Below are 13,186 nucleotides of genomic sequence, written 5' to 3'. Positions count from 1 at the left end.
CGCGGCCCGCCCCGGCCGCCCAAGGGGCGTCGCGGCCCCGCTGCGGGCAGAGCGCGGGGCGGCTGCGGCCGTGCGGGGCCGGGGATGCGGGCAGCGGGCCGGGGGCGGCGGGACCGGGCGCCGGGGGGGGAGCTGCCGTGAGCGGGCCCGCCCTGCCCGGCGGCTCCTTGGAAAACCTGGAAGGAAAACCTACCCCCCCCCCCAAAAAAAAAAAGGGGGGGGGGGAGTTTGGTATTTATTTATTATTATTATTAAGGTTTTGGGAAGGGGGGGTCCTCGCCCGCCCCCCCTCCTGCCTCCTGCCCCCCAGCCCAGCCGCTCGGCACATGTGGGTGCGTGCGTGTGCCCGACCCCTCGGCGGCTCTGTACCATGCTGAAGGTCCTCACCAAAAAGCTCAGGAGCCAGAGTCTGAACGAAATCCAGCCCTTCCAGCTAAAGGTAAGAGCCGGGCGGTCTCGCCTCGGCTGCTTCTTGCATCGGACAGGTACCGGGCGTCGGGGATGGCAGCAGCTCCTGACTCACGCTGCTTGTGCTGGGCTCAGGAAGAACTGGCCCGGGCTGTATTCCTCTCGAAGTGCCATCAGAGCCCACTCCGGCAGGTAATATACAAGGCAGGTAAAGGTAAAAGTGTTTGGCTGTTTTTCAGCCAAGAAGTGTTTGCTTTTAATGGGGTGCACGTTTGGCAGCGGAGGCAACTGCCTGTCTCTCTAGGTACCTTTGTGTGCATGTAAGCTGTAGGCTCCCAGCCCTTGCCGGGCTAGAACCCCCTGTGCTAGGTACTGTGCAAACATGATTTGCCTGAAATACCTTTCTGCTCAGTATTTGCATTTCTCTCCCTTCTGGTCCAGAAGGCTGGAATCTGAGCTGAAGTTTGCAGTCTGGCTCCGTGCGTTCACCCATGGCTTTCCCAACTCTGCTTATGTCCTTGTTTAGCATTCAAATGAAAAGCTGGGATCACAGATACAGGATAAAGAATACCCAAACCTTTCCTGCCAAATGCATGGAGGAATTTCTGAGCCATATGCAATGGGGCAAACATGGAGTCGCAGTGATCTTAGTTACAAAAGGTTACCAGGTTTGATTCAGCAGAAGTACTGTGAATCGAGGGGGACCCGCTCAAATCAGCAAAGTTACTTTGGACCCACATCAGTGCTGCTGGAAGAGTAGTGCCTGGCCCCACATCCAAGCAGGGATGTGGGAAAATTGTCAGCCCTCGTTGCCTGGGATGGGGGCTGGGGCTCCATATACCAGGCTCTAGTGGAGTCTTTTGTATGTGTTACACAGAGGCGGATTGCAGCGCGTCTGCACTTCTGCATGGTCGCTCTGGACAGACTGATTGCAACTTTGTTAGGAAGGATGCTGATGGTGCCTCTTTTCTGTGCCCGTGTACTTCTTCCAGAAGCTCCTATTGCTCTTGGGGGAGGAAGACTTAGATCTTGTTGTTGAAAATAAAATAGACGTTGCTTTGTGGTGGATAGATTCAGTGCAGAACACCTCTGTGCAGAGGCAGTGGGGGATTTCTTTTGAATGCAGTGTTTCTGGGACTTGTGGCTGGGGTCGCCTCCTTTAGCTTAATTGTTTATCCTGGATCATCAAGTTGTGAAACCATGAGATGCTCTGGAAGGAGCTTTCAGGGAGACATACAGCCTTCAGGATGCTTGGGGGCACTCAGGGAAACCCCCAGGAGTGGGTATCTGCAGCCATTTTCTTATAAGCGCCAAGGTTTTGTGCTGGAAACAGGTGGTCTGCATTTTTGCAGGCTCACTTGAGAAGACAGACTTAAGCTTGCACTGTCACTTGCAAGTAAGCCTAATGCACAGCACTGCAGCCTGCCACGGGGAGTGGTACAACGACTGGTATACATGCATACGGGCAGAAAGCTAGACTTTCAAACTCTAGTTTTGTGTGTGTTTTGTAGGCCTTTGGGGACCCTGTGCGGCTGCCTGGTCTTATTTAAGCCTTGCACCAGCATACTAATCACTTAACAGAGCATGCAATACTCTGTCGTAGGTGTTGGGCCAGATCTCTTTGCAGGTGTGGATGTGGGAGAGGTGCCACAAGCAGTGAGCAGCGTGGGAGCTTCCTGTGGCTGCGCTGCGCTTGGAGCCCGCAGTGAGTCCGGGTGTGCTGCACCATCCCTGTCCTGCCCTCGGATGTTTGTGGGGCTGCCAGGCACAGCTGGGCTTGTGTCCTCACAACTGCCTCATCTCCAGCTGTCTGAGGTCTGTGCAGGTGTGTGCGTATTTTGGCATGCATGGTATGTGCCTTGTTTAAAAGGCCCCATCCTGCTGTCACTGAAACCTAGTGAAAAGTTAGGTGTGAGCACAAAATCAGGTCTGTAGTAGTGTAAATGGAGAATAAGCAACTAATTTGGGTTGGGTATGTACTGATCTCTATCTATCACCCAAACCAAGAGCTTGCTGAGCTTTAAAAGTAGTGTGGTTAGCAGCTGTTCTCCTTCATTACCCACTTGCTTTTGCACTTTATGACCTTTGTTGGAAGTTCCCAAATTCAAGGGAAAACAAACTGCTGTTGTGTTTCAGGCTTGCAACAGCACTGCAATCAGGCAAAGTCCTGGGAGACTGTCCTTGGGTAAATTGTCAACTCATTTTTGTAAACTTGGGAGATTTGACAGACCTTGGGTTGGCATCCAAGTTTTGGGAACCTTTTCAGGATGAAATTTCTGCCCGCTCTAAAGATCTCATTTTGGTACCATGTCCTGAACTGATCACGTGTGCCTGTGATGGGTCTTCCTAGTCTCGCAGAAGATGGGTGGTTGCCATCGCCTCAAGTAAGCGAATCCAGGATGCTTTGGAGCAATAGTAATGGACTATTTTTCCTTAATAATGGAAAAACTTTGTGAGTGGGAGCCTTACGTCTCAGCCTGTTGTTCTACCTCTTGCTTCGACAGTCTGGTGTTACTTGCTAGAGATTAGGTCAGATTCAGAAACCTCCAATTTCTGCCTGGCTGTTAGAAATCGAGTGCCAACAGCAGATCTGAAAGTACAGGTTAGGGATTATCTTCGATAACAGGTGGCATCTGGGTCTCTTCCAGAGCAGGCTGTGTAGGACAGGAGGGAGGAGTGAGGAAAAGAGGCTGTGCCACACGGCAGTGATATGCTGCAAATAAGGGCAGTGAGAGAGGCCTCAAGACCTGAATTTTTAGCTGGTTTTCCAGTATTACAGCCTAGTATCTTTTATTATTTTCTTTCATAGTTTTGGACTGGTAACCCTTCCTGAATTATAAGTCAAATTGTTTGGGGTGGCTTTTAAAATGTGTATCCTGGGGTTGTATGTGGGTTTATGAGATGGAGTCCTGATACTGAGCCTCAGAAGTGCTCTCCAACCAACTCAGTGAGCTGTCTACAAATGAAACACCTTGTTCATCCCCGCAACCTGGGGCAGGGGGTTCTCAGACAAATGCATTTCTTCCAAATCCCTCCTCGACTCTTGTGTCCCCGTGCAGTTGTGTAGTGGATCAAGTGTAGGTGTCTGTTTTGTAAGCTTTGCTTGCAAGCAAGCTCCTTGGGGCAGGGAGCATCTGGTTGGAACAAGTCTGCGCATTGCCAGTCAAACTAAGCCCTTAATTAGTGGCCTTAGGTGCTATCAGAATGAAACAGTTGGATTGTGGTGTATAAAATTAACTGGCTGGAACATGCAGCCTACGAGAGCTCAGTGCTTTAAGGGTGGCAATTCCATTCCAGCTTCGCTGTTAACAAACAACTTTGGAGGCGATGCAACTGATGTTTTAATCCACAGAAGTTGCCGAATTACTCGTGTATCGGGCAAATTCCTCTTTGGCCAAGGTTAGAACAACTAGGACACGTTGGTCGTTTCCTTTACGTAGATCAGCGAAATGAAGTCACACGTGAGTCTGTTCTGGTGCCAGAAGTGCATTCTCTGCTGTGTAATTCTGGCCCTACGCTTGCTCAAAAGGGAAGCATGAGGCACTAACAAAGCCACCACGGCAGCTCTCCACGTACCCTCACGGCCAGTAGACGTGTGTATGCAGCGATGGGGACCAGGGGTTCATGTCAGGTATTTCTGCTGGCATCTGCATCTGGAGGCAGCTTGGAGACCTGATCAGGCTGGCTGGCCCTGAGGAGCCACTGGGAATTGTCCCGATCCTGTGTGAAAGGGGTTCAGTCGGCTGTGCACAGCGAGCCTCAGGCTTGCAGGCAGTGGCTTGTGAGTCACTGTCCCAGCAGTAGCTGGTTACTCTGCAGAGCAAGAGGGGTAAAAAACTTCAACTTTTTCTTCTCGGATCAAAAAGGAGCAAAGTAGCATCTTTATGTTGACGCACAGTGGGTAGACTCTCAAGGATTTGTTTAAGGGCTCATGCTTTGTATGAATGAGGGCAGATTAATTTCCTTCTTTCTTTGGGCTGGCTGCCTGTCACGTGCTCGGCTAGACACTGCTCTTCAGCCTGGCTGAAGACAGCTTGGCGCAGGGAAAACTTAGCTTCATCAGTCCCCCGCGGTGCGGGAAGCTGTTCTCTCCTTTGCGGGTTTTCAGCACGTCCCACTGAACAGGTTCGCTGCTGTAGGACTGTTTTACACCAAAGCTTTACTATTCCTCCTGTTAACACCTGGTAACAGTGATAATTTAAAACTAAAATGGTGTTAGTGGGTTAAAAATGCTGTGGCAGAATAGAGCAGCAAATAATCCCAGCCACTCGGAAACCTTACGTTTCTGAGACCTCTGCCTGAGGCCTTGTAAAATAATAGGTTTTCAATTTTTCCTACGCACTTCTAAGTTCTGACTCTTCAAGGTTTGTCGTCTTTTCTGTGCAGTCGTCCAGCACTGATAATCTTCTGTAATGACTTAATTCCAGGGAGTGGGGCTTCAGGAAAATACCAGATCTTACAGATATGGCATGCAGGGAAGTTCATTGGGATAGTTCAGTGAGACATCTGCTCAGCTGGACTTGTTTACGACTTACTTATTTGAATCTAGCCTATAGTTTCATATAGGATCCCCCCCACTGTCACAAAGAAATCCCATGATTTTTCCCTGTATTTCCCAATTCTCGGTTTTATTTGAATGAAAAACTGAATTCTGAAAATGTAATCTTGTGTGTTTAACTTTTCAGTGAAAACAGATTAATCCATTTTACTTCGCTGGACAGTGCAGTCCGACTTGTTGTCGTGCATCGTCTAACAGCTCCTGGATTTATGTTGCACTGTTAGAGATATTAAGTTTTCTCAAGCAGAAGTATGGCTTGTATTTGAAGTGAAAATAGGAAGCAGACCTAGGTAATCAGTTATTTTTTATGGCTTTTGCAAAGCAGTGGGTTTGTTTTTTTTTGTTTGTTTTTTTAGGTGCAAAGCTTACATCCACTTAGGACATCTCTGTGGAGTGGTGGTTGGCCGTAGCGTGCCAGTCTGGCCAGCTTCTCTGGCTGTTCCTGGAGCATGTCTGGGGTCACAGAAGTGTTACTGGGATGCCTCGGTATGGGAACCAAGAGCTGCGTTCCCTTTTCAGTGGAAAATGCACTCCCACCCACAGTGTAGGCAGCGCCAGCCCTTTCTACCCTCACGCGTTTATCTGGAGCCCCCCGTTCAGTGGGATTCGGGTTGCTGGGTGACCCGACTCGTCCTAGCAACCAGCACTGCAGGTATGTGTGCACTCGAGGCTGTTTTCTTCTGCAGTAACTCTTGTACGTGGCCGTGGGCAGAGCCCGCTTGTCCTCTCTCCACCGTTGGCCAGCGCAGCCGGCCAGCTAAGCTGTTTTTGAATAGGCACCAGCACCACCCACAAGTGCTTAGTGTGAACACCAAGGCGAGGATTTAGAGAAAAGTCAATTAGTCGTGACCTTTATCTGTGCAGAAAGCGTTCCCTGTGAGGTGTGGGCTCTGCTGTGACACAGCCTGCCTCCTCTGTGACCCAGGCCTAGAGGTAAAGGACAGATGGCCCCATCGGATCTGTGCAGAGCTGTCTCTGTGCTGGCCCAGGCCTGCCCGAGCTGTAGGGACGTGGTGCACATGTGAAGCTCAGTTCTTGGAAGTCTGATTTCCTTTGCACCAGCCTGGTCACACCTTGGGGTGGACAGCTCAGGGTACCTCTGGGTGTTCCTCTGCTCTCTTGTGTTCTTCTTGCTTCCCAGACCCAGGGTAACCTCTTCCGGGCTTTGAGGCAGTCCAGCAGAATGGGACTGCTGCCACACGGTCCCCTTGGCTTGTGTGGGTATAGCATATGAGGAGCTCGCATTGTAGCCTCTCTAAACCGGCCTTGATAGCCTCATGGAGAGTGAAATACTGTGGGCACTTACAGAGAGTTCCTGGTGGGCAGCCAGCCACCATCCAGGCTCTCTACAGAAGTAGAGTCCTGCTGCAAAGCCCCTTCAGTTTGCCCAGGTTTGGGCTGTGGCGCTGGGAACAGATCAACACCTCTTCTCCACTGGAATGCATCTTCCAAGGAGAGGTGTCCCTCAGGCTTAGTGGACTGCAGGGCCGTGGTTTGTGTTCCTCAGCAAGCTGCCTTCATATGGGACTAAGATGACTGGGTTGGTTTGTTGTTGTGCCCAGCAAACACCTGGGTAAAGCCCTTTGCAGGCCTTTCCTGGAATTGACTCCTAATCCTTGCTCCAACATCCAGCATCAGCCCATATGTGAAAACCTGAGAGTTCAGAGTTAGAAACACCTCTGAGGAAAAGAGTAACCGGTGCATGAGCCTAGGAGCTGTAAGGAGGTTTTAATTAGTAATGTCTACCACTTGGGGCATGGATGAGGTTTATTGCCTGACTGCAAGGCAGAGGGTCCTTATCTGAATTTAGATTTATGAAAGGGCCCAAGATACCTGGATAAAGTAGACCTGAGTACCCCAGCATTCATACATATCCACCGTGAGAATAGGCAGACCTTGGTTTCTGGCATTGCTAGGGAACAAACTCTATTGATTGGCCCTGGGTAGCTGATTAATCAGTTTGGCTGGGCTACAAGCCTGGGTTTGAGCCACTAGTTTCAAGGAGAGTGGAGAATTCAAGTTGCTAATGGCATAAAGGCCCCTCCTCTCCTTTTGTTCAGAAGTGGGTCTTACCTTACTTCTTTCTATTGGGGTCACACTTTCTCTAATGCAGGTGCTTTGTATTTTTGTTTTTTAAACTGATGTTCTTACTTCTTGGCATCAGAGATCACAATCTCCCATGTTCTGCATGGGTGTGATGAGAAGAAAACTTCCTTCGATTGAGTGGGGAGTTTCCAGTGCGAGGAAAGTTGACCAGTGGACAGCTAGCTAGTACTCTTTGCTGAGAGGGTGTCTAGGTATAAGCTGGGAAAAATATAAAATAATCTTCCCATGTCCTGTTACCCAGTTATTGCACACAAAGCCAAATGGCTGTTCCAGACAGTTGTCTGCAGCCAGCCTGTTTGTGTGCGTTTTATTTATTTATTTCATTCCAAAGAGTTGGTTATTCAGAAGAAATGAAGAAAGTTCTGTGGCCAAAGGGTAATTAACAGGAAAAAAACAGTGGTATTTGGTATAGAGCATATAAAGTGACATAACTTAGAGGCTTAAAGTCAACTGCTTCTGTGTGTATGTACACATTTATATTTTTTCCATAGAAAATCCTTTATTCTGACTGACAAATCACATGGTATTTTGCAGTGGGCTGCAGTGCAATGCAGCTTCTCTGTTCTTCACACGAAATGGTTCCAATTTAGCATGCAGTGCTTGGCCACTGCATCAGTGGTTGTCTGTGGTGTGTGAAGTGTGCTGGTGCTGCAAGAACACCGTTGGGTTTTGTTCTGTGCGTCCACTCGTGCTGTAATGCTGCACATCGGCGCGTGCGCTGTATGGCCTGCACCATACTTACGGGCTTAAGAGCACCCATCCCATGTTAGACCTAGAATCTATTTCTCCAAGTATCTTATTTTCTCCTGCAGCTGCCCAGAGTGGGCACCTGGGGAGGACTGCAAGGACAAAGTGCTTTGGTCTCAGGGACTTCTTGAGACAGAACTGCTCTCTGCCTTAATGTGCCAGTGGGCTCCTTTTACCTGAACTTGTCCAGGCCCCACCCCGTGAACCTGTGTATAGTCTTTGCATCCAGTGCTGTGGCAAAACAGGCAGTGGCAATCAGTTTCACACCATAACTACGTGTTGCTGAAGGATAACCTGTTGTTTGTTGTAAAGCTGCTTCTTATTAATGTAATTTTGTGCTTTCTGGCTCATATATTGAAAGAGACAATGAAATGCTGTATTTGTGCCACTCATCTGTAACCCATCCTTCCATGTGCTGGATGAAGAGAACACCACCTTTGGCCAGATCCTCCCAAGTGGGAACCACTGGGAATCCCTTCATGCCTATCAGGAATGGATCTGGTACACACAAAGTCAGGGAAAAATTTTGGATTGTCCTATGCCTTCCTTTAACGACATCTGACCAGCTGGATCTTGAGGGATGATCCTATGTTACTGGCTCGTTCTGTGGTGAAACGGAGCAAGCCTGGTGCAAATCCACGGAGATGAAACAAGTTGTGTCTGCGTGCACTCAGAAGGGTTAATGTGAGATTTCTGGAGGCCGAGAAGCCTGAAACGTCTTGTGTGCTCCAAATGCATTTTCCAGCCTGACTGTAAGGCATTGTTCCTTGTGTTTGCAAATCTGGCTAACGCAGTTCTTTATGGCTGAGCAGAGGTGAATGTCAAGCGAGGTCTCCCAACACAAGCAGCCTCCCCTTGGCTGGCAAAGTATCTCATGGCAATGGCAGTTGCCTCTCCAGGTCTTGAGAGGAGAGAACAGAAAAACTGTTACCAGACGTGTTGTTTATGCCAGCTCCTGTCAGGCAGCACTTCCCCGGCTGAGGAGACCCACGTGATGCTGGGGAGGCTCTGCGAAGCGCCGGAGAAGCTGGCCTGTGCTGAGGCCCCTCGTCTCAGCACCACGGTGTCAGAGCTGAGCTCGTCCCCTGGGAATGTGGTGTGAGCTGGGAGGAGTGCCTGTAAATCCCTGTGGGCTGAGCAGCAATGGTTGGTGGTGGTGTAAGCAACCATCTCCCATCCTCTCCTCCCCATACATGTGTGCTCTAAGGTCACCTATGCTATAGGTGTCCCTCCAGGTCTCGGTGTCCCATGTGCTGTCCTCCTCTCACGTCTGAGAGAGTTGTCAGCCCTCAATAAATAGTCTTGCTTTCCGTCTGTTTGTGGAGCAGAGGTCCAGCAGCAAATTGGCTGGAAATAGCAGATGGAGCTAAGTCACTCTGTCGACCTGCAGGGTGAGGCCCTGTGATGAAGGTGGAGCTGCAGTCTTTAATCCCTCAGGCTCCTTGTTTTTCCGACCGCTGTGCTTTGTGCTGTCAACACTGCTGAATAACATGGCTCCTGCGGGATGGGAGCCAGGGGAGTGCTAGGGCTTCGTGCTGTGAGCTGTTGGGAGCTGACCTCCCTGCTAGGGTGTCTCTTTGCAGCACAACTGTTCTGTAGGTCGCTGCTTCTCTCTGCCACGTGCTCCTGACACTTCATTTTGGCATTACTTTCTTTGCTAGTTCCTTTATAAGCTATGCATGTGAAATGCAGTCTCCATGCATGGTGAGAGAAAGGTGCAGGTGGATCCCAGTTCTCCAGGAGAATCCTTGAAACTTGGATGTGATTGAGCCAGAAATCTCATGATCTCATCAGCAAAGCCATGAGTAGAGTACCAGAGGTGGAGAGAAAAATATAGCATGGCAACATCATGTTAAAGAGCCTGCTGGCTGAGGTGGGGCTGTGCTGGGTGTTTGCACTGAACACAACCTGGCTGGTGGGAGGAGAGGTGGAGGCCACCTCCTGGGAAGAAGTGGCACATCTGGAAGCTTTGATTGTGGGTGGAAGTGGAGGAGTGCATGGATTCTGGTACTGCAGGAAGGGCTGTAAACCTTAACTGGCCTCTTAAGCTCGTAACATAGCTATTAACTGTAAAAAGTTAATAACTGTAAAATGTGCAATAACTGTAAAAATATTTCTACCAGGAAGGATGGTACACTTCACTGCACAGAGCTGCAGCACTCCCCCAAATCCCGTGCTGTAGAAGCAGTCTTACTCGGTAAAGCACACTGCTCTGGGAAGATGGGGAGGAAGCTGGAGGATTAAAGGCTGTACTTCCACCTTCGCTGCCAGACCCCATCCACCTGTTGGGTGAGGACTGCAGCCACTTTGTTCCACCTGTAATTTCCAGCATTGTGACCTGTTAAATCATGGCCCCAGATGGGACTGCAGCTACGTTTACACAAAGATTCTGTTTCTCATTGTGGCTTTGAAGATAGATATTCTCTAAGATTTGGGGTGTTCTGGGTACTCTGTTTTCTGCCTAGGAGGCTTTTTAAAGTCTTTTAGTTGCTAGCAGTCCTTCTTGTGTCCTCTCTCACCACACAGGTTTTGCTGGTGGGAGCAGCATATACATGTATCAGTGGTGTCTCTGTCGGTGGCCTCTGCTGGGTAGGTCTGGTTCTAGTCTCTTTGCACATACTGACTTTTGAAGGCTTATCTTGAGTGGAATTTAAAAGGGTTATCTTGGTTATGCTGCTCTAACAGTATTCATGAAGAGCTTCTGGAAACATACCCGTGGTGGATGTGGAGTTGCCAAGAGCTGATGGAAAAGGCTATTGCTGCGGTTCACCTGATCCGTGTGTGTAAGACTGATCCCTATCAGTTGTAAACCAGCAGAGCTCTATTGGAAACATCGGCTGAATTCAGCTCACAGTGATCGGAGAACATCAGACGTGTGCTGTTCCTGGTGACTTATGGAGTCCATGTGTTCACTCACCGTGGGTTCTTTGGTGTTCTGTGCTGTGCTTCTCCAGGGCAGTGGTGAAGCACCAGGACTTGCTGTTGTTCTGTTAAAGCCCCCAAAGTTGTTATCTTTAGCCATCCCCTGCAAAATCACAGAATCACAGGATCATCGAGGTTGGAAGAGACCTCCAAGATCACTGAGTCCACCCTCTGACCTTACACTAACAAGTCCTCTGCTAAACCATATCACTAAGCTCTACATCTAAATGTCTTTTAAAGGCATCCAGGGATGGTGACTCAACCACTTCCCTGGGCAGCCTGTTCCAATGCCTAACAACCCTTTCCATAAAGAAGTTCTTCCTAATATCCAACCTAAACCTCCCCCACTCAGCTTAGTCCTGGGAAGCAGGACTTGCCTTTGCGTGGAGTCCTCTGATGCAATCTGTTTGCAAACAAGGATCACAAAGCCCTGTCATCGCTATAGTTCTAGTCAGTGTTGGCCACCATTGTAACTTCTTTCCAGGAGCTGTATGCAGTAGATAAACATGAACTTGCCATTCAAACAGTACCTTCAAAGCACGTGTGTGAATTGGACTCCAGAAGGATGAGGGGAAGGAATTGAAACCAACGAGGACCACCCATCTCCACACCTACCTACTGCTAGTGGCCTCACAGTAAGTCTGGCGTTTTCATCCCTTAAGATCCAGGTAACCCCACTTCAGCCTGTTCTTCTGGAAATCAAGTGCAGTCATTGTTTGAGAGAAGAGAAGCTCAATTTCCATGTTCTGTGGTTAATTGTTCTCCCCACTTGCATCCTGAAAGTTACCAATCACCACGTTTGCTGGTGTATATATAATGTAAGCATTCAAAATAAAAAGTCCTCTATTTGCAACCTGTGGTCTCTGGAGTGATTCTCTGCCTCCCTCCCTCAGATCTGGATAACCACTGCAGGTTAAGCAGGCTCTAGGCAGCTTTCCTGCAAAAACAGGAATGGCTTTGCTGCCTTTGGTGTGGAACAGGCCTGGAAAACATGGCATTGAGGAGTGCTGTGTCCCACCAGCCCATCACCAGTTTCACTGACTCAGCCAGACAGCTGCTGTGTCAAGCAGGATCGTGTTCAAGGGTTAGGAACCCTGGTTTGAATCTTAGCCATTTGCAAGGAAACGGCTAAAGAAGTTTGGAGGCAGAGCTGTTATGAAAAATTAAAAAGTAAAATAATAGTAATAGAAAAAAGATTGTTAGAAGTATTTTCTGAAGTAGGGCTGTTATGGTTGGAAACCTAGCTGTTGAAGGACCCCAGCTGTAAAGTCCACATGCAGTTAGGGCAGTCATATTTCACTTGTGGATGTTTGAAGGCTGAGCTGTGCCTCTAATCTCTAACTCTAGTGCTTTTCTTTAGGAGAGAGGAAGCATTACGGCTTGGTTTGGTGGCATTAAGTGGTCCTTGTAATGCTGAGTATCTCTAAAATAAAGGAGAACTTGGAATATAAAGGGAGTTAGATGTTAATTTGAAGGTCTGTTTGACTCACTACTTCCCTCTTCCTCATGGTGTTCCATGGCTCGTAACTGCCTTCCAGCATCTCGTAGTCTCCTTTTCCCACCTTCTAATTCAGAGTTTGTCCAGTGCTGTAATTGGAAGGATGGCACCTCCCTCATTCAAGATCAGGCAGCATCCCGTGGCAACTGCTGCAATTGTTGATGTGGAAAAATAACAGTGGGGATATTTAGTAAAATGTTTTTAACTAAATTCAGGTAGGATGGCTGTGTCTCTGGCAGCTGCTGTGTAGGTAGTGTGGCAGGGAGAAGGTGAGTGAGTACTGAGTACTGGTTTCATTTCTTCAAGCTCAAGTCTGAAGAAATGGAAGCTGGTTCCCCAGAGCAGAAATGCAAGTAGTCTTTGAGCTCATCATCCCTTTTTGCTTTTGTGCCAGGAACCAGTGACTGAGACCAACTCAGCAAGATCTCTTTCCAGGGCACGTGGATGGGGCTTGGCTTTGCTGCAGAGCTTCCCTGGGGTGCCAGGGCTCCAGCGAATGAACCTGTGGAGCGAGCGGCCTCGTGTGCAGTAGCACAGGCAGCATTGGCCTCTCCCAGGAAAGCAGCCTCCCCTGAGGTAAACTACCTGCCTTCTCCCAGAGAGGGATTGGGAAGGGTGCCCTCCGGCCTGCATGCGTTTGTGATTCATGCTGCTGCTTTGGCTGGTGTAGGGAAAGCCCTTAGCTGTGGAAGAGCAGGATTTTTCCAGCTTGAAGGGAACGAGTGAGTGGAGACTCTCTCAGTTCATTCCCCCCTGCTCCTTTCCCACCACAAAATGTCTTGTGTCACGGATGTGTTCAGGGGCTCAGCAGTTGCATCACGGGGCTCCTGCAGAGTGTCAGAACAGACTACGGTGAGCACGGGGAAGGAATTTCCATCCTCCCCAGCAGTGTGGAAACATCCTTGCCCAAATATTTTCCCCATCCAGACCCTTGCTCACAGAAATGG

General features: G+C 49.1%; 1 protein-coding gene across 3 annotated transcripts in view; it reads left to right on the top strand.

The window, feature by feature from the left end:
• The first annotated feature begins 217 nt into the window (after nucleotides 1–217).
• The window catches only part of LOC118164241, a 57,407-nt gene continuing 44,438 nt past the window's right edge, over nucleotides 218–13,186 (top strand). The window contains exon 1 of one of the 3 annotated variants that reach the window (XM_035321653.1): nucleotides 218–439. In XM_035321653.1, coding sequence (XP_035177544.1) covers nucleotides 371–439 — 69 coding nt within the window. In that variant the 5' untranslated portion in view covers nucleotides 218–370. The remainder of the gene's footprint in view (nucleotides 440–13,186) is intronic. The other 2 variants (XM_035321652.1, XM_035321651.1) reach the window with 2 other exon arrangements.

This window comes from Oxyura jamaicensis, chromosome 3 (genome assembly GCF_011077185.1).
Source record: "Oxyura jamaicensis isolate SHBP4307 breed ruddy duck chromosome 3, BPBGC_Ojam_1.0, whole genome shotgun sequence".
NCBI classification, from domain to species: domain Eukaryota; kingdom Metazoa; phylum Chordata; class Aves; order Anseriformes; family Anatidae; genus Oxyura; species Oxyura jamaicensis.
This window is presented reverse-complemented; position numbering and strand designations above follow the sequence as displayed.